This window comes from Oncorhynchus nerka, linkage group LG20 (genome assembly GCF_034236695.1).
Source record: "Oncorhynchus nerka isolate Pitt River linkage group LG20, Oner_Uvic_2.0, whole genome shotgun sequence".
Taxonomy (NCBI): domain Eukaryota; kingdom Metazoa; phylum Chordata; class Actinopteri; order Salmoniformes; family Salmonidae; genus Oncorhynchus; species Oncorhynchus nerka.
The window spans coordinates 27,407,625-27,430,925 of record NC_088415.1 but is presented as its reverse complement, the minus strand read 5'-3'; the positions used below and the strand labels follow the sequence as shown (position 1 = coordinate 27,430,925).

At 41.8% G+C, this 23,301-nt stretch overlaps 1 protein-coding gene across 1 annotated transcript; it reads left to right on the top strand.

The window, feature by feature from the left end:
• Nucleotides 1-3,213: 3,213 nt before the first annotated feature.
• LOC115102177 (cAMP-dependent protein kinase type II-alpha regulatory subunit-like) lies at nt 3,214-23,220 on the top strand. The gene is made up of 10 exons (XM_029621819.2): nt 3,214-4,551; nt 14,531-14,566; nt 16,879-17,015; nt 17,317-17,423; nt 18,251-18,404; nt 19,339-19,440; nt 19,565-19,639; nt 19,734-19,799; nt 21,011-21,149; nt 21,831-23,220. Exons 1-10 carry the CDS (start codon nt 4,302-4,304, stop codon nt 21,950-21,952), a joined length of 1,188 nt encoding a protein of 395 aa, XP_029477679.1. The 5' UTR covers nt 3,214-4,301; the 3' UTR covers nt 21,953-23,220.
• Nucleotides 23,221-23,301: the final 81 nt, after the last annotated feature.

Genomic DNA, 23,301 nt, shown 5'->3' with positions numbered 1-23,301 from the left:
TTTGGCATGGATCCTCAGATCCTCAATAGGTTGCTACAGCTGCACCATCGAGAGCATCCTGACTGGTTGCATCACTGCCTGGTATGGCAACTGCTCGGCCTCCGACCGCAAGGCACTACAGAGGGGAGTGCGTACGGCCCAGTACGTCCCCAAGTACCAAGCTTCCTGCCGTCCAGGACCTCTATACCAGGCGGTGTCAGAGGAAGGCCCTAAAAATTGTCAAAGACTCCAGCCACCCTAGTCATAGACTCCAGCCACCCTAGTCATAGACTGTTCTCTCTGCTACCGCATGTCAAGCGGTACCAGAGCGCCAAGTCTTGGTCCAAGAGGCTACTAAACAGCTTCTACCCCCAAGCCATAAGACTCCTGAACATCAAATCAAATGGCCACCCAGACTATTTGCATTGCCCCCCTCCATTATCTATGCATAGTCACTTTAATAACTTTACCTACATGTACATATTCCCTCAAGTAACCGGTGCCCCCACACATTGACTCTTTACCGGTACCCCTGTGAGTAGCCTTGCTATTGTTATTTTACTGCTGCTCTTTAATTATGTGTTACTTTTATTTTATATTCTTATTTTTTTGTTGTATTTTTTTAAAACTGCATTGTTGGTTAGGGCTTATAAGTAAGCATTTCACTGTAAGGTCTACACCTGTTGTTTTCGGCGCATGTGACAAATAAGATTTGATTTGATCACAATTTAGTAGCCATATCTAGGGAAATCATAGTTCAAAAGGCTTAGCCTAATATAGTGTAACGTACATCCCTCCTCCCTACTTTACACTCCGTGCTATATTGTGGATAAAGTTATCTGTCTAACAGAACACAGAGGGTGTTATTTCATGGAAGCCTCTCCAACATAATCCAGGTATAATCAGGAATTCCCCAGGGCAGCTGTCTAGGCCCCTTACTTTTTCAATCTTAACTAATTACATGCCACTGGCCTTGAGTAAAGCCAGTGTGTCTACGTATGCAGATGCCTCAATACCATACATGTCAGCTACTACAGCGAGTGAAATCACTGCAACACTTAATTAACGAAGACCTGCAGTTCATTTCAGAATGGGTGGCAAGGAATAATTTAGACCTAAATATTTCAAAAAACTAAAAGCATTGCATTTGGGACAAATCATTCACTAAACCCTAAATCGTGTAATAAATAATGTGGAAATTGAGCAAGTTGAGGTGACTAAACTGCTTGGAGTAACCCTGGATTGTAAACTGTCATGGTCAAAACATGCTGATAAAACAGTAGCTGAGATGGGGAGAAGTCTGTCCATAATAAAGAGCACTCTGCCTTTTTAACAACACTATGAACTAGGCAGGACCTACAGGCCCTAGTTTTGTGGCACCTGGACTACTGTTCAGTCGTGTGCCACAAAGAGGGACCTCGGAAAATTACAATTGGCTCAAAACAGGGCAGCACGACTGGCCCTTAAATGTACACTGAGAGCTAACATTAATAATATGCATGTACATCTCTCATGGCTCAAAGCGGAGGAGAGATTGACTTCATCACGACTTGTTTTTGTAAGAAGTGTTGACATGCTGAAAGCACCAATGTGTCTGTTTAAACTACTAGCACACACCTCGGACACTCATGCAGACCTCACAAGACATGCCACCAGAGGTCTCTTCACAATCCCCAAGTCCAGAACACACTATGGGAGGCACACAGTACTACATAGAGCCATGACTACATGGAACTCTATTCCACATCAGGTAACTGATGCAAGCAGTAGAATTAGATTTTTTTTAAATGGAACAGGGAGGACTGTGTAGAGACACACACAGGCACAGACATATACACATGGATTTTCTATTGTAGATATGTGATAGTAGAGTAGTGGCCTGAGGCAACACACTTAATGTGTTGTGAAAAGTGCTATGAAATGTAATGTTCATGTAATATTTTAAATTGTATATCACTGCCTTAATGTTTCTGGACCCCAGGAAGAGTAGCTGCTGCTGTGGCACCAATTAATGGGGATCCTTAATAAATACAAATAAAGCTGCCACGGTTTGAACCAGGCCATTTCCGGTCACGGATGAAGCCATGAGGGAAGCATGGCCTGCTAAAAATGAACAGTAATCTGCAGCACTCGGTCATATTGTTATCCAGGGCCGGTGCTGGCCTTTTGGAGACCCTAAGCGAAAGAGAAAATTTCCTGCAATTCTACCCATTTTGCAATGGGGTAGAGAGACATTATTTCAGTTTTAAACCTAATTTCTGGCAATTCTACACATTTTGCCTAGAAGTATGTCATGTTAATGATATCTGAGTGAGCGTGACTAACAAAAAATCAACGTGGGCCCCCTGGAGGTCAGGGCCCCTGGGCATGTGCCCTGCATGCCTATCTGGTATTCAGCCATGATTACTACAAGTTTAGATAGCTGGCTAGACTAATTTACCAATCAAAAAATTGTTAGCTGACATGGCTAATTGAGTGACTGTCAGTGACTGACATAACAAGAGAACAAATGCTGATGCACAACCATAAGCGACCACTTATGCCTGGAGCAGGCCCTGTTGTCAACTGTATTGTTATAGTGCATATAGTGCATAGTTCAGAAACATACATCTATTTTCATTGGGAAGGCAAATAAAGATGTTTTATTTAAAGCAATCACTTTATCGAAATAATCAAACTAATTACTCCAAGTACTTAATGGTGCAATATGCAGAAATCGCTCAGCCATTTCCTGGTTGCAAAAATTTGAATATTTCGACTAATTTCATTTTGTGACAAAAAATAGCAATGCATAAAGTAGAGAATCATGGTACCATCTAAACCGCTGTGAAATATATTTGCAATACCCAACAATGCTGTATTTTCAGCTAGTTGAAGATGGTGTACAAATCCGAAAGTAAAAGGTGCAAAAACTAAACTTAAGATCGGGAAATTGCGCACATAGAACAGATCTTCTTAGACTTGCTTTCAATGAGAATGACAGATCTATAACTCACATTTTTATGTAAATATTACATATTGCAGCTTTAACCTGTCACTTTTCTTTAGAGCCGACTTCCCCGTCTGCCAGAACGGGACACCCGGCTCACGCCCGGAGGAAGCCCGGTTCAAAATCGAATGTATTCAATGTTAACTCGGTTCACCCGGGGAATTCATCGAATCCCCTAATTGATCCTTGCGTGTCATGAGTCTTAGATTGGATTGGTACATTGACATGTCAATCAACCGTGTCTACCACTCACCCCGAAGTAACGAAAAGAAGAGCCTCATCTGGAGGTAGAAACAGATTTACGGAAAATCACGAGGAAAGTCGTTACCAATATTTATGCCACACATTTTTATTTTAACGTTGGTGAAACACTGGGTAATTCGGATTCAAGCTAACGTTTGGGTTGTTCCTGCCGCTCCTTGTCTACAGGGGCTTGGAATAAGCCGGGCTCGGATTGTCTGCTGCAACTGAACTGTCTGCCTGGACTCAGCAATAAGAAGTCAGCTGTTAGTTATAGCTACCGGCATTTAGCTTAAGGGACGTTATTGGTAGATTTTAGCCGCCATTACTTTATCCGTATAATACGAAGGCGAAATACTTCGGATATTTAATTAGATGTTTATTCTTTCCTCGAAACCAACTGGCTAGTACTGTAGTAGCTAACGTAACAAGTCCCAGTGCCCACCCATTAATTATATGCTAACGTTTGCTGGCTGGTGGTGTACTATACATCGCCTGTTCGCTGATCAGCTAAGTTTTTGATCGGGTATTGATTGCATATACCACTAGCTGGCGGGGTTTGGTCGCTACCCTGGCAAAGAAACGAGCGAAAAAGAGGAGGCGAAATAAAGAACAGGGAGGACAGCGAGGGAACAAACTATAGTAACATTACTGTAGCTAACTAACAACGTTCGTTATCATTTGTGGCATCCATTTATTAGCCATCGAGCTCATTTGTCAGCTTGGTATAGCAGCAGCTAGCTATCTAGTTACCCAACTTGACAGCTCAGATATCATAAACGTTAACGTCACTGGGGTTATATTGCTTTCTTTACACAACAAGACCGGCCTTCCATCGACAGTGTCACTACGTTACTTGCTTGGACATTTTTGTTAGCTAGCTAAGCGAATTTGCAACCGCTAACTGTTTATCAATGTCAGCAAGCTAACCCAGTTTTGTGAAGCTGTTGTAAGTGTCAGCTATCTCCCCCCAGTAGGAGCTGTAGCGTACAACACATGGACGGATATTGAATTCATATATATATATTTTTGTACGAAAAACACAGTATACCTGAACATCTTTCTAGTTAGATAGCACCATCGAAAAACAGTCATGAGTATCGAGATACCGGTGGGATTGACGGAATTGCTGCAAGGCTACACTGTGGAGGTGCTTCGACAAAGGCCAACAGACCTGGTGGAATTCGCCGTGCAATATTTCACGCGCTTGCGGGACACCAGAAGCCAAGATGGGGGCGGTGCTGCTGTCAAGCTCGGGAAGGGAGTGGTGTTCGATGGGGAGCCGATGCAAACAGAGTCAAATGGCGACGATGAAGACGGGTCCGACGAGTCTGATTTCGAGCGTAAGTTGCAGCCTGATGATGTGGCCGATTCACTTAATCATTCCCCAAACTGAATACGATCATGCTTAGTTGGTTATTTGCAACTGATTTGATAGAGATGAGTACAGATGGATTGGACTAAGTCTGCACAACCAGTAGCACTCCGGGACTGGAGTTGGAGAACCCTAACTAAACTAGTAAGACTTATGGCTGCAATCCTGTTTGTGACGTTATATAGGTTAGACATGTTATATCAGATGTCTGCTGATCTTACTGTTTTAATGTCCTCAATGATGACATACGTGCATTAATCACACACCCAAGCCATGAAAACCCTATTTACAGAAACAAGATGTGGCCAGCCTAACATCTGCCAGCCCAGGCTGTTCCCGGACATAAGATGCCAGGAAGTCCGCTGCTCTCTGCAGGCTGAGAGAGCAACGTGACCCAGATCGCATTGCTTTTCAGGGGCTGTTTTGCTGTGAATGGACGTTCTGTTTTTGTCAATGAGCTCAGGTCTGTGATTACAGCAATTCCAAAATGTGTTTTCATTGGCTGAGGAATGACTTGGACTTCAGTTTAATCTCTGGCTGTATTTGGCGGTTGTGAGATTGATTGCAATTACCTCATTGGTTGTATGTGTGGGGTGTGTGTAAACAGATCTGTAATGACAATCGCATCTATTTGAATTCCTCTCTTAGTGGGGAAACCATCTCATGCATAACTCAACTCCTCTCATACCCCTGAGAGGCAGACACTGACCCACTAGGACATTTCTTAATTTTATTGGTGTATTATAGCAGACTTTTTGGAGGATAATCAAGTTTTGTAGCATGTTTGTGTAAGTGACCGTAGCTGAAGTAATATTCAGTTCCAGAGTTAAAAGGGTCTGGTCTGCGATTGCTACATCAATTTTCTGACTTAAATTCATACATTATTGAAGACTAAAACATATGTGTCTGATTAGATTAGTTCAATTGTGTAACCCCATCAGAACCCAAAATATAAGCTTATTTGACTCCTTTTTTTGTAAACAAAGTAATCTTAATCAAACATTGTATACTGTAGCCTCAGCACATGGTTAAAGCTGTCATTTTGATCTCATGGATGGTCAGTCCTTGTGTTCATAGCTATGTCTGTGCTTCCATTTCTCCAGCCCTGTCCCTTAGCTGTTTACCAACTCAGTGGAGGTGTGACCGCTTTGTTATTCTTTCAACTGCAGATTTCCCATTTTAAGCTACTTAAATTAATTATGGTATAGTTTTGAAAACTGTTGCATCAATCCTATTTTCCTTGAGGTAGAAGTGCCATTTGGGATCATTTGAACCAATAGCCTATCTTTTGCACATTTCATTTTTTCCTCAGTGACCTTGGACTGGGAGATGAAGAGGAATAGATGAGCTCTAAAGAGGGGAGAATAGAACTGGGGGGGGGGGGGGGTATTGAGAGTAGAGGCCGACCGATTATGATTTTTCAACGGAGATACCGATTATTGGCGGACCAAAAAAGCCAATACCGATTAATTGGCCGATTTTTGTGTGTATTTATTTTATTTGTAATAATGACAATTACAACAATACTGAATGAATTTATTTTAACTTAATATAATACATCAATAAAATCAATTTAGTCTCGAATAAATAATGAAACATGTTCAATTTGGTTTAAATAATGCAAAAACAAAGTATTGGAGAAGAAAGTAAAAGTGCAATATGTGGCATGTAAAGAAGCTAACGTTTAAGTTCCTTGCTCAGAACATGAGAACATATGAAAGCTGGTGGTTCCTTTTAACATGAGTCTTCAATATTCCCAGGTAACAAGTTTTAGGTTGTAGTTAATATAGTATTTATAGGACTATTTCTCTCTATACCATTTGTATTTCATATACCTTTGACTATTGGATGTTCTAATTGGAACTTTAGTATTGCCAGACTAATCTCGGGAGTTGATAGGCTTGAAGTCATAAACAGCTCAATGCTTGAAGCATAGCGAAGAGCTGCTGGCAAATGCAGGACAGTGCTGTTTGAATGAGTGCTTACGAGCCTGCTGCAGCCTACCATCACTCAGTCTGATCTGCTCAATCAAATAATAGACTTAATTATAATATAATAACACACAGAAATACGATCCTTAGTTTCCATTTTTGACCATATTAATGACCTATCATTTCAAAAACAAAAAGTTTATTCTTTCGGTGAAATACGGAACCGTTCCGTATTTTATCTAACGGGTGACATCCATAAGTCTAAATATTCTTGTTACATTGTACAACCTTCAATGTTATGTCATAATTATGTACAATTCTGGCAAATTAATTACGGTCTTTGTTAGGAAGAAATGGTCTTCACCCAGTTCGCAACAAGCCAGGTGGCCCAAACTGCTTGCACGGAACGCAAGAGAAGTGACACAATTTCCCTAGTTAAAATAAATTCATGTTAGCAGGCAATATTAACTAAATATGCAGGTTTAAAAATATATACTTGTATATTGATTTTAAAGAAAGGCATTGATGTTTATGGTTAGGTACACATTGGTGCAACGAGAGTGCTTTTTTTGCGAATGCGCTTTTGTTAAATCATCCCCCATTTGGCGACCTAGGCTGTGATTCAATTATAAATTAACAGGCACCGCATCGATTATATGCAACGCAGGACAAGCTAGATAAACTAGTAATATCATCAACCATGTGTAGTTAACTAGTGATTATGTTAAGATTGATTGCACCTTACCTTGGCTCCTTGCTGCACTCTCATAACAGGTAGTCAGCCTGCCACGCAGTCTCCTCGTGGAGTGCAATGTAATCGGCCATAATCGGTGTCCAAAAATGCCTATTACCGATTTGTTATGAAAACTTGAAATCGTCCCTGATTAATTGGTCGACCTCTAATTAAGAGAGGGAGTTTGTATAGGCAGAGAAGGAATGGTTTACACTGGCACTTCATAGCTTGTCTGATAGGGCATTATAAGGCCCTATGAATAGATGAGTCACCTGAATGAAGACATGACAGACAGCAGACCATTGTGAGGTCACTTTGCTTCAGGTTTGCTGTAACCAGATTCTGGATCCCATGAACTGGCCATACAACTCCCAGCTGTATGATTGCCAGGAACATGCCAAAACATTACATTTTCTGTCACAGAAGTTTGGAAATGCACTCTTGGAAATATCCTAGTATTTCTGCATTACATACAAACTTTGAAAAACATGTTTGGGTGCCATTGAGAAGAGAAATAATAAATGTCAGTTAGTGTTATGTGGCATGGACTGAGATTGGGCCCATATTGCGATACTCTACTATAGAAATCCTCCCGCCCATCACTAGGGAAAATGTGGTCCCTGTCAGTTGTGCAACAGGTGACCTAATTACCAGTCCAGACTGTGCATTTAGGCTAATCTAATGGATAGCATCCCTTGAGAGCCACACTCCACACTGGCTTTAAAGTCTCTCCCTGTGAGCGTGAATGGGGAGGCAAACTAGGCATGCATGCAGTTTACTGCTTCATTTATTAGTCATGTTTTGAAAAGCATCTGAACTTTGGCACTTCCTCATTCCCTGCCCATTTCCTGTGGCAGAAAAAGAAGGAAAATCACATTCTCTCTTTTATATACATTTCACACGGGCCGCTCTCCCATATGCCATTTTTGCCGTATGAAGTCGCCACATTGAAAGACGTGCTGTCACCGTGTTTAGTCACTTGGTCGTGGACCTTATGGGCTTCCCTACACTGCAGGATGTGGAAACCATCCGTTTGGAACATTCTAATAACATATTGTCATGCAATGCATAATAACCTCTGATCAATTCTGATCAATTCTGATATGGCTAACAGGAAGGCTGCAAACATGCTTTTATTAACTATCTCAGATAGTTAATCATCTGTCTTTGCATCAATTAGCCTTTCAGTTGATGATGCTACCGGTCCACTGTAATATCAACGTTGAAATTGAAATCAAGTTGAAAACAGACCGTCATGGCTGTCCTTCCCTGACTCTTTTCCATTTTCTCTCCCTCTCCCCTCTCAAACAGGATAGCTTCTCAATCTGATTAGACAAGGTGGTTTAGGGAGAAGATGTCATTTGTACGATTTAACGGGACAAAGGGGCTTCGAGGGTGGGGGCACCAGGCAGTCGCTGTAAAGATGCTGGGGGGGGGGCCTTCAGGGCCTGGCTTGCTCACAAATAGATTTGTTGGTGTTTATTATAGCATTTTATATATGACATATTTAAAAACAATTTTATTTTTTATATGACCTTTTACTAGCAGACGCCTTTATCCCAAGCAACTACATCTTTGACGTATAGGCTGCAATACATGAAAATGGTCATGGAAGATGTCTGACACCCCCCACAGAACAAACATGGAACAAAAATGTATGTTGGCTTGTGGTGACCTTGTCCTGTCAGTGCAGAGGGAATACAGACTGGGCCGGCAACCTTGGCGCTGTCCTCACAAACACATTGGAGTGGGAATAAAGTGGACAGGCAGCGACCTTGCCTAATCACACAGTAGATAAAGTGCAGGGGTTCAGTAATAGTTCAGTCCTCAGCCATCCACAAGTGGCTTTGATACAGGCATCTTTGCATAGCTTCAATAATTTATTATCTGAAAGGGCACCAGGGTGGGAAATGAACACACACCAAATGCTGGTATATTTTGGCATTGGCTGGTAGAATGTCTATCGCTACCAGCTACATTGGCAGGTGGTCACACAGAGCATTTGCAAGCATTTTTTTCTCTCAATGCAAAAATCAACATTTGTGTGTGTCAGCTCTGGAAGAGAGAATCTCAACAGTACTGTGGTGAAGCGGGGTGGCTGGTCAAATTAGGACATCCACCAGCCTGGCACCAGCACCACACTCTGATTTCCAGGAGAAAGTCTAGTCTACACAGCTCTGTAAAGGCCAATATGTTCATATTTGGTTGCTAGGCATTCTGCCCAATCCCATTACCCATCTAGTATTTCTTTGATAGTTTACACGCTTTCAATTGTTACATTTTAAACATAAGCATGATAATGTGGGTTCAGGAAACCTTTGTTACTTTAAATGGGCCCAGATAGTGAGTCAGTGCTCTTTGTTACCATCACTACTGTCTCTCTGACCACACAACCTTCCACTGCTCTTCCTCCTAAAGTCTTTCTCTTGACTTAGGCTATAGCCTTCCAATGGGGGGGTTACGTCTTTGGCCAAGGTCCTAGCTAGCGTGTCCGCCATTAAATTGGCACCCAGACCGCTCTGACATATAAGGGCTAACCCATTACTGACAGTCCAGAAGGGGTTAAACAACACAAGCTCTAAACAGGACAAGGCCACTTCTCCTTTTAAGGACTAGCCTGGAGAATGAGAGGGGGGGGGGGGGGGGAGATGTGGAGAGAGGAGACAAGTGAGGGTTGGGTGTAGTAAAGGAGGCAGATTGACAGGGGAGACGGAAAGCTGGAAAAGACATGGGGAGAAAATATACTGTAGTTAATTTCCATGAGTACGACAGTTGAAAGTCAAGCTGAAAATAAGCTGAGTAATCTCTTGTACCTCAGCTTGTAGTGGAAATCCTCTTGCAAAGAGCAGAAACACAATGTGTGTGTGTAATGTTGATGTTCTCCATCACACAGTGGTAAACTTGTGGGAAAATTAGACCCGTAAGTACATGTTTTTCCCAGTGTTTGGCTGCCCTAGCAAGTTCACTGACATACCATACGATAAATGATTTTCAGCGGTCCTTGCTAAGCATGTCTTGTTGTAGTGTGTGGCTGGGGCCTCTACAATCTGCTACCAAAACATGACAAAGTTATTAAGTCTCTAAAGCAGAACACTGCAGGAACACTTGTATATGCTACCTTGCCACACCATCATCCTCATTTTCAGGGAAAATGGTGGACTTTGTGTGTGGATTTACTCATTACACAAGCCTTGTGACTAGTCTATACAGTGCTGTCGAAGAGTGCTGAGCACTGCACTTTGGGATGTGCCACATTGACTGGTGACGTCTAGGAATATAAATGCACATTGTTGGTTGCATGGCGGACTATGGGTGAATGAAGACCATGGCAATGCTCCTTGACCCATCATCAGGGCTTTTTGGAACGTGTTTGCATTAACATACGTGTGTGTGTGAGCAAGACCAGGTCTCCCTGGAAAACATTTTCAATTGTTAGACGATCCTGGCTAAATCATTTAAAAAATGAAAGGCCTAGCCTATAAACATACAGGGGGAAAACGCACACACCCACACACAGATGGGCCCTCTTGAGACAAGCAGTGAGTAGGCTACATCCATGTGTTTAAATAAACATTTAAAAATGGAACCTAGACAAGATTAGCCTTAGTTCATACTTCATTGTCTGTGGTTTGGGCACAGTTACTTGAAAAAGGTAGTGTTACTGATGACAGTTGCTTGAAAAATAAAGTAATCAGTAACGTAATCGTTTTCAATTACTCAGAATGAGTCATGTAATCCTATTACATTTGGAATACTTTTGAATTACTTTCACTTTTAAAACCCAGACATACTTAAAACATGAATCTAACATAGCATTTTTTAAAATTTAGTAACATGAGCATTTCCAAATGGGGACTAGCATGAGAGTATATCCTATAATTCACACGTTCTATTCGATGTGTAAGAGCATAGTCACAAGGGCTCCAAACTAACATTTTCAATTGGTGGCACCAGCTCATGACTTGGTTGCGCCACAATTGCAGTGGGGTCACGCAATTGAACACATTTGTAGCCTCAGTCTTATACAGTCTTTCAAAGGGTTTCATTCAGATGTGTACTAGACTACGAAAACAGTATGATTCAAGAAATAAAGTTGACTCTAACAACATGTTCAGGCACGAATGCATGACACCAGATATCTTGATGTGCAACCTGAACCAGCGTTTGTCATGAATTTGGTGTATGATAACTAGGCAATAAGGGTTCCAGAATTTTTTTAGATTTTTGGGTTCAATAGACATTCATTATTCTACATCTTTTTGGGCACTAATATCACACAGGCTAATTAATTTGTGGCTAATTCACCAGTTGAGGAAGTAGTTAGCTAGATCGCCAACTCGAAATATAGCCTATTACCATAAGAGGCCATCCACACTTGATAGACGATCAACCGAACAATAGAATCTTTGAGAGCATGTGATGAGTCTTGATGGTGTGCAAAATGACAGCAATGACAATTTCATAAAATTCTCTTGACATGAGATGAAGTAATCCCGAAAGTAATAAGCTGTTTTTAAGAATGTAACTAATCCGATTTTAGATATAGTACATTTTTGTAATCTGATGACGTAATCCCAGTTACATGTAATCCGTTACTACCCAACCCTGCTTGGGCCTCACTGATTATTGGTTAGGAGGCTGTGTCAAAACAATTAGATTAGCAGAAGAGATGTTCTGGATCAGCACAGAGGAGCATCAACAACAAGCTAGCAGACACTATGGCTGCGTCTGAGTTGGCACCCTGTCCACTATGGCTGCGTCAAGGAATTAGTAGCCAATGGCTCGCCAATAATTAAAATGAATAGAACAGGTGTCCCCATTCAAGTCAATGATGGCATAATGGGTGGACCTTGTTCTATTCATTCCGTTTCTATGGGCTCGCCTTCCAGCTCATCTCTTGCCGCTGTGCCATCTCATATCTCAGACTATATATTTATTAATGTGGTTCCTGAGTTATGATGATCCACTTTTCCAGGCATTGTGAGATCTGATCATCTGAACAGTGTGACAGCCTTGACTGCAATACATATTGTTTTCATGGGGAGTCAGGTGTATACAGCTGTGGCAGTATCTAAAAGGGAGAGCTCCCTGCCAGGCTAACCGCCTCTGTCCTTGCTGCTTCCATGGCTGGCTCTGCTGCGGAGGCAAGGTCAGCCGTGTTGGTTTGGAGACACAGACGCCCCTGTCCTGTCCCCGCGGTGCTCTAACCATAACAGTATGCCAACACTGAGCATGTGCTGATTTAACCCCTAGTCTCCCCCTAGTCCCCCACCCTCCAGCCACACAACTACACTTCCCTTCTCAATGTCCTTGTGTGTTCCTGCTCTGCCCAATAGGCCATTGACACTGGTTGCTGCTTCACAGCCCTGTCTTTATAAACAGTCACTCTGTCTGTGCATATGAGATTATGCTCTGTCGTGTTCATGTGGGGCCAGGAGAAACACTTCTCCAGGCGTTGAGGTCTGATCATCTGCACGGGGGGGCTGTCGAAGACTGCAAGAACGTAACCAGCGAGCACAAACACTTCATTCCTTTTTGCATTTGTTTCCTTTTCCACTTTATCATGGTTTATTTTATATTTTTACAGGGGTGGGCATGAACAAGGAGGGAAAGAGGGAGGGACTAAGAGATAGTGAGAGACTGACAGAAAATGAGTGGGTGTGGGGATTGAGAGGAGAGATAGCCGGAGAGAGCAACAGGCGGGAGGTTGAGGGATGTCTGTTCAACGAACAAGTACCACTTTGATTGTCTTTAGCTCTAGCTGCAATTAGTAAGGCCAGCAGACAGTGATAACGTCTCGTCCTTATGGGAGTTTGTGAGTGGGTGTTTGGGTAGAGGGGGGACCTTTTACTTAGGAAGAAGTGGTTTCAGGAGAGGGAGGTTGTTATGGCAATCAGGTCTTCCTTGTGTTTTGTTGTCATGGCAACTTCAGGCACTTGCTATCCCCCACACGTGATGACGGGCAAGAGCACTTCATACACTCTCCTTACACAGCACATGCAAACACGCATGTCCTTGCACAATGACACACTTAGTCTACACTCATCCCCTGCTTCCCACAAATGCACTTTAGTATAATGACACTGAAACAATCATTATGTTAATATAGTGTTTCCCCTAGGATCTGTTTGAGCAGCGGTGGCAAAGGTGGGGGGGGGTTCTCTTTGCTGCGGGGGTCTGTGCACATGCCCCCTGGGAAATGTTTATTTGTAGAACAACTGTGGTGACTTTAAAAAATATATATTCTACTCCAAAAATCCATACAAATGTAATTATGTTAACACCATCTGAAACGTAACACATGCTTGCCACTGCACTGTATGGAGATGAGGAGCAAGCGGTGGCTGTGTGCTCATGGCTCTCATTTGCACCAATGCTTGCTCTGTTGGCTACAAATATGTTGTAACTTGTCACTCTGATCTTAAAGCGATAGTGAAATATTTTGACAATGATGCACTTTTTCTATACTGAACAAAAATATAAATGCAACATGCAACAATTTCAACGTTTTGACTGAGTTTCAATTCATATAAGGAAATCAGTCAATTAAAATAATTTCGTTAGGCCTTAATCTATGAATTTCACAACTGGGCAGGTGCGTAGCCACTGGGGAGCCAAGACCAGCCAATCGTAATGAGTTTCTCCCCACAAAAGGGCTTTATTACAGACAGAAATACTCCAGTTTCATCAGCTGTCCATGTGGCTGGTCTCAGACGACCCCGTAGGTGATGAAGCCTCATGTGGAGGTCCTAGGCTGGCGTGGTTACACGTGGTCTGCGGTTGTGAGGCCGGTTGGACGTACTGCCAAATTCTCTAAAACAACATTGGAGTTGGCTTATTGTAGAGAAATTAACATTTCATTCTCTGGCAACCGCTCTGGTGGACATTCCTGCAGTCAGCATGCCAATTGCACGCTTCCTCATCTTGAGGTATCTTTGGCATTGTGGTGTTTGACAAAACTGCACATTTTAGTGGCCTTTTATTGTCCCCTGCACAAGGTGCACCTGTAATGATCATGTCATTTAATCAGCTTAAAAATCCATAAAAGAGCTGTTAAATTCTACTTTTGTGTTATTTTGTCTGGCTTTATTGCAGTGTAGAAGATTGTGTGTGTGTGTGTCGGCACGGTCTCATTTCATGTGTTTGAGTTGTTTTTCTCTGCCGTTTCAAGAGTGCTAGCAATGTCAGAGGTCGTAACCACAGGCTCTACAGTTGCAGCGATCTGTGAACAGGAGAGAGTGTTCACCAACCCTCTCCCTCCCTTTCTCCCTCCCTCTCTCCAGCCCCTCCTCCCAGCAGATATAACCGGAGAGTGTCAGGTAAGTCCTGTTTGATGTCACTACTCACTAATGCAGTGTTATTCAAACTTTTTCAGCAGGGACCCAGTTTTTTTCCATCCATTTTTCTCACCAATTCTAATGGCACAACCTTAGAATCTGTACATTGTTATTTTCACATCAAATAACCTTCAGTTCATTAGGCTACATTTTAATCTCTCTAGAACAAGAACATACATTTACTCAATATTTTTATTTCTCAAATGATCTTTCTCAGTAAAATGTATTCACACCCCTTTACATTTTTCACATTTTGTCACTGATCTACACGCAATACCCCATAATGTCAAAGTGGAATTTTGTTTGTAGAAATGTTTTTTTTAAATTAATTTTATTTTTTAAATAAAAATATTTAGTCAAGTAATTCAACACATTTTATTTTATTTTTTATGGCAACAACAAATCACATAAGTCACATGGACTCATTCCGTGTTCAATAATAGTTAACGTGATTAATCACTTTCCCATCTTTGTACCCCACACATACAATTATCTGTAAGGTCCCTCAATCTAGTAGTGAGTTTCCAATGCTTCGCAAAGAAGGCAGAAGCTGAATATCCCTTTGAGCATGGTGAAGTTATTGCAATTATAAATACACCCAGTCACTTCTCAGTTGCCAGAGAGGAAGGAAACTGCTCAGGAATTTCACCATGAGGCCAATGGTGACGTTTAAACAGTTCAAGTTTAATGGCTGTGATAGGAGAACTGAGGATAGATCAACAACATTGTATTTACTCCACAATACTAACCTAAATGACTGAGTGAAAAGAAGTCTATACAGAAAAAAGAATCCAACGTGCATCCTATTTGCAAAAAAAGTACTTAAGTAATACAGCAAAACATATTTTCAAGCATGGTGATGGCTGCTTCATGTTATGGTATGTGCTTGTCATCGACTAAGAAATAAATGGAATACAGCTATAAGCACAGGCAAAATCCTAGAGGAAACCTGGTTGTCTGCTTCCTACCAAACACTGAGACTAATTCACCTTTTCAGCAGGACAATACCCTAAAACACAAGAACAAATATACACTGGAGTTGCTTACCAAAACAACATTAGATGTTCCTGATTGACCTAGTTAAAGTTTTGACTTAAATCGGTTTGAAAATCTATGGCAAGACTTAAAAATGGCTGATAAGCAACAATCAATTTGACAGTTTGAATTTTTAAAAATAATAATGGGCAAATATTGTGCAATTCACGTGTGCAAAGCTCTTAGACTTACCCAAGAACACTCACAGCTCTAATCGCCGCCAAAGGTGGCTCTTAAAAGTATTGACTCGGGTGTGAATACTTGTGTAAATGAGATGTTTCTGCATGTTCATGTTCAAGAAATTTGACATTTCTACAAACGTGTTTTCACTTTGTCATTATAGGGTGTAGATGGGTGAGAACAAACATCTATTTAATCCATTTAGAATTCCGGCTGTAACAGTGGAATAAGTCAAGTGTGTAGATCTTTTTTTGCCTACCCCACTGCAATTCCGGGGGTCACCCATCTGACTTTGAATAGTACTGCACTAATGTAATCTGCAGCAGCGACGTTTGTTTGCATGTTAAGTGTTTGTGCTTTGATCTGGTGTAATCTTACCTGGCCTCTTTATGCCTGCTTGGTGTTAACACTAAGTTACTGGTTGTCTTAATGTATCACTGAACACTGATAACTAGTAGGTGTGTGTCACACTGATATTAGTCCCCTGGAGCGTGGTTTTCAATGTTTTCCCTCGTTGTGTCCAGCACACAGAGTAATCCCTTACAATGAGTCTTTAGGTGTATTGATTGTGGTGCTAATATTGTGCCCCCAGGCCCGTATGTGTTACAGTATAAGTTAGAACTCTTTGCCCCACCATGTTACAATTGAAGTGTTACGGTAATATTGTTCCCTCAGTATGTGTTAAAGATGACCCCCCCCTCCGCCACGGCTCGTTGGCTAAAGCCTATTGGGAAATGACATTTTTATAGAAACACTGAAAATAAGGTCTGCGGCTTAGGAGATCTTACTTTTTGTACAGTTTGACTCATTTATGTAATCAAAACTTTAAGCACAAACAGCACATAAAGGTCATGTTAACTGACTGATATTATCTCATAAAACAAAACATATAACATCTAAGCCTGTTAACCTCAGACTTTATTTTCAGCATTTATCCCAAAATCCCATTGTGTCACCATTCATTTCCACCATAGGACTGGCCGAACAAACCAGATGTAACTCAGTTTTTTAGGACTACAGGCTGGCAATCTCTGTTTACCCCCCAAGTGTTTGTTACAATCTAAGTGTTCTCACGCCAGTGTGCGCGGAGGCCTTTAACCCAGACGACGATGACGAGGTGGAGGAGCCGAGGGTGGTGCATCCTAAAACAGACGAGCAGCGCTGTCGACTGCAGGACGCCTGCAAAGATATTCTACTGTTCAAGACCCTGGAACAGGTAGAAAAGATGAGACCGAGGTTTTAACCACACGGTGACAGGAAACCCCAACACTCTATTAGAGTATAACGGGCCACACCGTCGTATGCACTTCTGTTCTAATAGGTTGTAGATCACATTGACTCATAAAAGGTTAAGGTTTCCTGGTCTTTACTTACTGGTACACTCAGTAACACACAGTAATACACACGCTGCCAGACAGGCACAACTCACTCCGTCCATTATTAAGTTGAGTAGTTTTCTCAGACAGTGATTGTGTGGTCTTTGTTCTCAATCATCCTCTTTCCCTCCTCCCTCACAGGAACAGTTCTCAGAGGTCCTGGACGCCATGTTTGAACTGCGCGTCCAGCCCCAGGAGCATGTCATCGACCAGGGAGACGATGGAGACAACTTCTATGTGATCGAGAGGTGTGTGTGTGTGTGTGTGCGTGCACGGTTTCTTCAGAATCGTTACAATCAAGGCATTCGCTATAAAGCAGCGTTCATACCAAACACAATACAAAAGTCCCCCTTGAGCCTTATTTTACTAGTTGTTTCCACCATGTGTCCTGGGCCTAGGCTTCATGGGTGTTTCCCAAATGGCACCCTATTCCCTATATAGTGAACAACTTTTGAACAGAGCCCTGTGGGCACTGATCAAAAGAAGTGCACTACATGGGGAATAGGGTGCCATTTTGACGCAGCGAATGAGTGAGCTTATTCTCTGCACCTTAAGCTCCCTCCTCAGTCATGCTAGTGCCTCACCCTGAAAGGCTTAGGGCTAGATGCACGTCATAAGCATGTTAAAACCTATTCCCTCCCTGTGTGTTGCCTTGCAAAGCCTCATGGGAAACACCCTGATCACCTACATAGCCAAGTGATCATCATACTAATCCCCCCAAACAAAGTGAATGCTCACTGGCTACCACAGCACAATGCAACCCTGGCAGCCAATCAGGTGGTGTATCATCCAAATAAATTCCCAGAACTGAGCTCCTCGTGCTGTTAGTCCCCCTACCCCTGGTTGGTTAATCCCAAGAGTAGAGCCCAATACTCCATTTATTTTTTTACAAAAAAATCACTAACTGCAGCAGCTTTAGATCAGTGATCAACTTTATTATAGATGAAGATTAGTCTGCAAATATATCCTATGTTATTACTATACAAAATGCATTTTGTAGAGAGCTCAAATATTATTAGAACATTCTTCATTTCTCTCCCTTCCCCCTGTCTCCCTCCCCCTATTCTTCTTCCAGAGGAATCTATGACATAGTGGTACTGATTGATGGCGTAGGAAAGTGTGTGGGCCAGTATGACAACAAGGGCAGCTTCGGGGAGTTGGCACTGATGTACAACACCCCCCGTGCTGCCACCATCATTGCCACCCAGGAGGGGGCGCTCTGGGGCCTGGTGAGAATCATGCACACGAACACACTGGCCTAACCCTCTGACCTCTAGTTCACTGCTGTGCTCTGCCACAGCACCTCCCAGTGGACACTAGGGAGAATGGTAAACATAACAGCATTACAGATACAAGATTTACCACAGAGTTTCTAAACCCAGACATCGCAAGGTTTCTGGGAACGCTTGCCAAACAAACCGGGCCAGTGTTTGGGGTTTGAGAAGTCAATGAGAGAAGTGAAAAATAGTTCCTTATTTGTATATTTTCTCAATCTAAAGGCACAACCTAGATTTGAGCCAATGTCTTAAGTAGCTGAACATGTTAGTACTCCAACCTCATGAGAGTGACAAACTGACACCTTTTCATTTTTGTCAAACTACTTCATATCGATATAAAACTAGTTTCACTGCTTGCACATGCTCAGTTCGGCACGAGACGACCGTTAGACCCGATGACGTGTTTCTACACATGAGCTTAGCTAGCCAACGTCGCCATGACATTGCCGACAAGTCTGATTGCGATTTCTGTTGGAGAAGCAGAAGCCCATCTTAATTCTGTTCAGTCTTTACATTTCCTGTTTTGTTCAGTGTTTTTAAAGACCCGCTACAGCTATTTCTTTACTTTTCCCATTTGGGTGATAAATTGGGTGCCAGGGAGGCTGTTGTGGGTCTTTAATTTGTAGGAGATAGATCTTAGATTTTGTGCTTTAAGATTCTTTGGTCTTTAATACTCTTTATGTTATGAAAAGTGCTATAAAAGTTTAATAAATTCTTTATGATTAATATTTTTAATCATGATAGTAAATATTATAGAAGATTAGTACATCTATCCATACCTTTTTGTCTGTTAGATATGTAACCTATAGCAGGAGAATGAAACCGTTTGTGTGATTGTGTTATCCTGTCTGTGTGACCGTGACGGATGCTGTCTGTGCACTACCAGGACCGGGCCACGTTCCGTAGGCTCATTGTGAAGAACAACGCCAAAAAGAGGAGGCTGTATGAGCAATTTGTCGAGTCTGTGCCCCTACTGAAGTCTCTGGAGGTGAGGGGGGAGGGGAAAGGGAGTGGGATGGGAGGAAGTTGAGGAAGCTCGACAGTGAAAAATGTAGCACGGATATTAATTTGTCTCCCTTTGCTTTTCTTTATCAAACTTATGTCTCTCTCAGTTATCTGAGAGGATGAAGATTGTGGATGTATTAGGCATGAAGACGTTTTCTGATGAAGAACGCATCATCATGCAGGTAGGATGTTCTCCAAGATTCTCTCGGTATTACTGTAAAGCTTACTAGTAACGATGACCATGGGCAATTGTAAACGGTTTGTGTTGCTGTATAGGGGGACAGGGCAGATTGTTTCTACATTGTGGAGTCCGGAGACGTGAAGATAATGATGAAGAGCAAAGTAAGAATACTTGTTTTCTCCTGTCATTTCTGCCTCATCACCAGAGAATGTGGAAAAAGTGGCTTTATTTTATGTTCATGTCACCCTGTGTTTTTCTCTCCTTTTTTTCTCATATGTACTGCTTAACCCTGCACCCAAACACAAAGATGGTATGACTAATCATCTGAATTATAATCATTATTAATATGAATAGTAATAATTAAAAGTTGAGCACGGCGTACCTTAAAACAACATTTAGTGATTCGAATCAGAATATTTGTCAAATCTACAATCCACAAAATGTTGTGTCCCTCCCCCAAAAATAATTTAAGCTAGCTAACAAACTATGGTTCCTAATGTTAGCTAGCTCTAGATGGCTGTACCTGCATCAGAACTCCTTCTCATCCTGATAGTTTCTCCATCTGATTTCTTCTTAGTAAATGGTGTGGCAGCACTTTGTTTATAAAACCGAACAGTGTAAGACAAAGTTTTACACTGAGGCCTTTTCATTTTGATAATGCTGCTTTAAGTCTGTATTTACATTCTTGTGCATCTGTTATTTTTTGCTGTCTTTTTTATTAGCTGGTGCAATTAAATGGATTTGAAAAAGTACTATCTTATATCCATGACAAACCAAACTCATTTTCTCATGGCTCTATCCAGACCTGGGTTCAAATAATATTTAGGTTTCAATTACTTTAAATTAATTTTAAATTCATTACTTTTCAATTACTTTAAAATATATTTTGAAGTAGTTTGGATAGTTTTTCTCAGAAAATACAAGTAGTTGAATATTGGAATGTATTTGAAAATACTCATACAAGTGTATTTTCAAATATTTAATACTCCATGTATTTGAACCCAGGTCTGTTTGTTCCTAGGGGTATTTGAGAAAATGTATTTGGAGAAACGTATTTGAATAGTTTTAGGATAGGTATTTGAAAATACCCACCAAGTATTTAAATAACATACTTAAATACGCATGTATTTGAACCCAGATCTGGCTTGTTCTTAGCTCTCTGCAACAGACATGGCCTATTGCTTAGTGAACAACATGTTTGGGCTTCCTGTGGCTCGTGTGCCATGATAAAACATTTTTGTGAATTTTGAAATCTGCAACCAGTCATTTGAATCGGCAAAAAAATATTAAAATCATCGTAAACAAAATCAGCCACAACCCATCCTGTCCTCTTTTTTCTGTACCCTGCTCTCACTCCCCCTCTCTCCCCCAGACGAAGGTGAACCAGGAGGATAATGCGGAGGTGGAGATCACCCGCTGTAGCAGGGGTCAGTACTTTGGGGAGCTGGCCCTGGTCACCAACAAGCCCCGCGCTGCATCAGCGTATGCTGTGGGAGAGGTCAAGTGCTTGGGTAAGGCCACTTCATACATCTACACATATATATGTGTGTGTGTCAGTTTATGTTAAAGGCCCTGGGCTCTGAGTGGGTGTCCATCAGTGTGACAGTGGTATTTTCTGCTTGTCTCCCTGAATCTCTTAACTGCAGATTACTGGCTTGTAAGTGTTCTAGATGAGTATCTCTCCTTCACGGTCTCTCAGTACCTAATGCAGAGATGGTGTTTGTGATGCTCTCTCTCTCATAGTGATAGTCCTCTCTCTTATGACTTCGAAGTGTACACACATCTTAACAATTCTACAGGTGTAGAGTGCAAAAATGTTAATTTGAAAGCAGTGTGCTCTACTGTAGTTTTATCTCAGTGCTTTGACAGGAAGGTCTATATCCGGCTCAACCCGTGTGGTGGTTAAGCTAAGCATGGCAAAGAACTGTTGGAAATAAACTATACAGGAGCATAGGCTAAAACAGTGTATTTCTATTCCTTTACCAGGACACACTATTCATAAAGCATCTCAGAGTAGGAGTGTCGATCTAGGATCAGTGTTGCTCTTTACATCCTAATGAATAAGATGACATGGACAGGGGGCACCTGATCCTAGACCAGCACTGTTTTTCCGTGGCACCTTATGAATACGGGCCCATGTCGCCATCTATCTGTTGTGCAGCTGTGTGAGTGATTCTGTCTGTGTTTTTCAGTAATAGACATTCAGGCGTTTGAGCGTCTGCTGGGTTCCTGTAAGGAGATCATGAAGAGGAACATCACCCACTACGAGGAGCAGCTGGTGGCTCTGTTTGGCTCCAGCATGGACCTGAAATGACCACCCTTCTCCGTGCCTTACACACACGCGCACATTTACATTGATGAACAGATACATAGACATTGAGACACGAGCACTTACAGAAGTACACCCTGACACACATTTTCTAGCTTAACACACTCCTTTGTAAGCTCGCGCATAGGTACACACACTTTCTACTCACCCATAAATATCACACACACAGACATTCTTAGTTGCTTGAACCTGATCCAGCCAATTTAAAAAGCAACGTCCCTGCTGTTACCACTCTAACGCCACCACAGCTCAGCAAGGACATCACACACACACACACAGGCTTGCCTCTCTCTCTCTCTCTCTCTCTCTCTCTCTCTCTCTCTCTCTCTCTCTCTCACACACACACACAGGCTTGCCCTTTTCTCTCTCTCTCACACACACACACAGGCTTGCCCTTTTCTCTCTCTCTCACACACACACACAGGCTTGCCCTTTTCTCTCTCTCTCACACACACACACAGGCTTGCCCTTTTCTCTCTCTCTCTCACACACACACACACAGGCTTGCCCTTTTCTCTCTCTCTCTCACACACACACACACAGGCTTGCCCTTTTCTTTCTCTCACACACACACACACACACACACAAACCTCAGCCAAGGACACATGCACACACAGACACCTGGTGAAAAAGAAGAAACAAATTAAAAAGTTTAAAATGCCCACAAAAAATAAAGGTTTAAAGAGAAGTTTTAGAAACATTTTATGAAGATGAACAGAAGCTTTGATAAAATATTATTTCAATAAAAAGTGTTTCCTCTTTGGGGTTGAGTCCTTTCTGAAAGCTCTCCTACTGTTGATTGATTCAGGGTTGAGTCCTTTCTGAAAGCTCTCCTACTGTTGATTGATTCAGGGTTGAGTCCTTTCTGAAAGCTCTCCTACTGTTGATTGATTCAGGGTTGAGTCCTTTCTGAAAGCTCTCCTACTGTTGATTGATTCAGGGTTGAGTCCTTTCTGAAAGCTCTCCTACTGTTGATTGATTCAGGGTTGAGTCCTTTCTGAAAGCTCTCCTACTGTTGTTGATTCAGTGCCGGTGATTACCACAGAATACCCTGTTTCAGGGCTATTGTTGTTATCATTAACTCCACACATGTATTGATTCATGTATTATTATATATTCATTTAGTTTTACTTTGACCTATTCAGCTAAAGTACCATCTCTGACAAATGTAAAACAAAAATATAGTGCTTATTTCTCCTGGGTCATTCTGAATGAGTTGTCCTGGATAAGAATAAAGCAAACATTTTGTTAAACTGCCCTGTCTTTATTATATTGCTGTTTATTGGTGTTTTTGAGGGATAGTTTGAGGCTGCGGGCAGTTTTCTCACTGGCTT

What these genes read in the sequence shown, in the direction of transcription:
- LOC115102177 (XM_029621819.2), top strand. Translation starts at nt 4,302, where the DNA reads ATGAGTATCGAGATACCGGTGGGATTGACGGAATTGCTGCAAGGCTAC. An exon ending in AGGGGGCGCTCTGGGGCCTG is followed by an intron (nt 18,405 to 19,338) that starts GTGAGAATCATG and finishes GTGCACTACCAG; the next exon opens with GACCGGGCCACGTTCCGTAG. An exon ending in AAGAACGCATCATCATGCAG is followed by an intron (nt 19,640 to 19,733) that starts GTAGGATGTTCT and finishes GTTGCTGTATAG; the next exon opens with GGGGACAGGGCAGATTGTTT.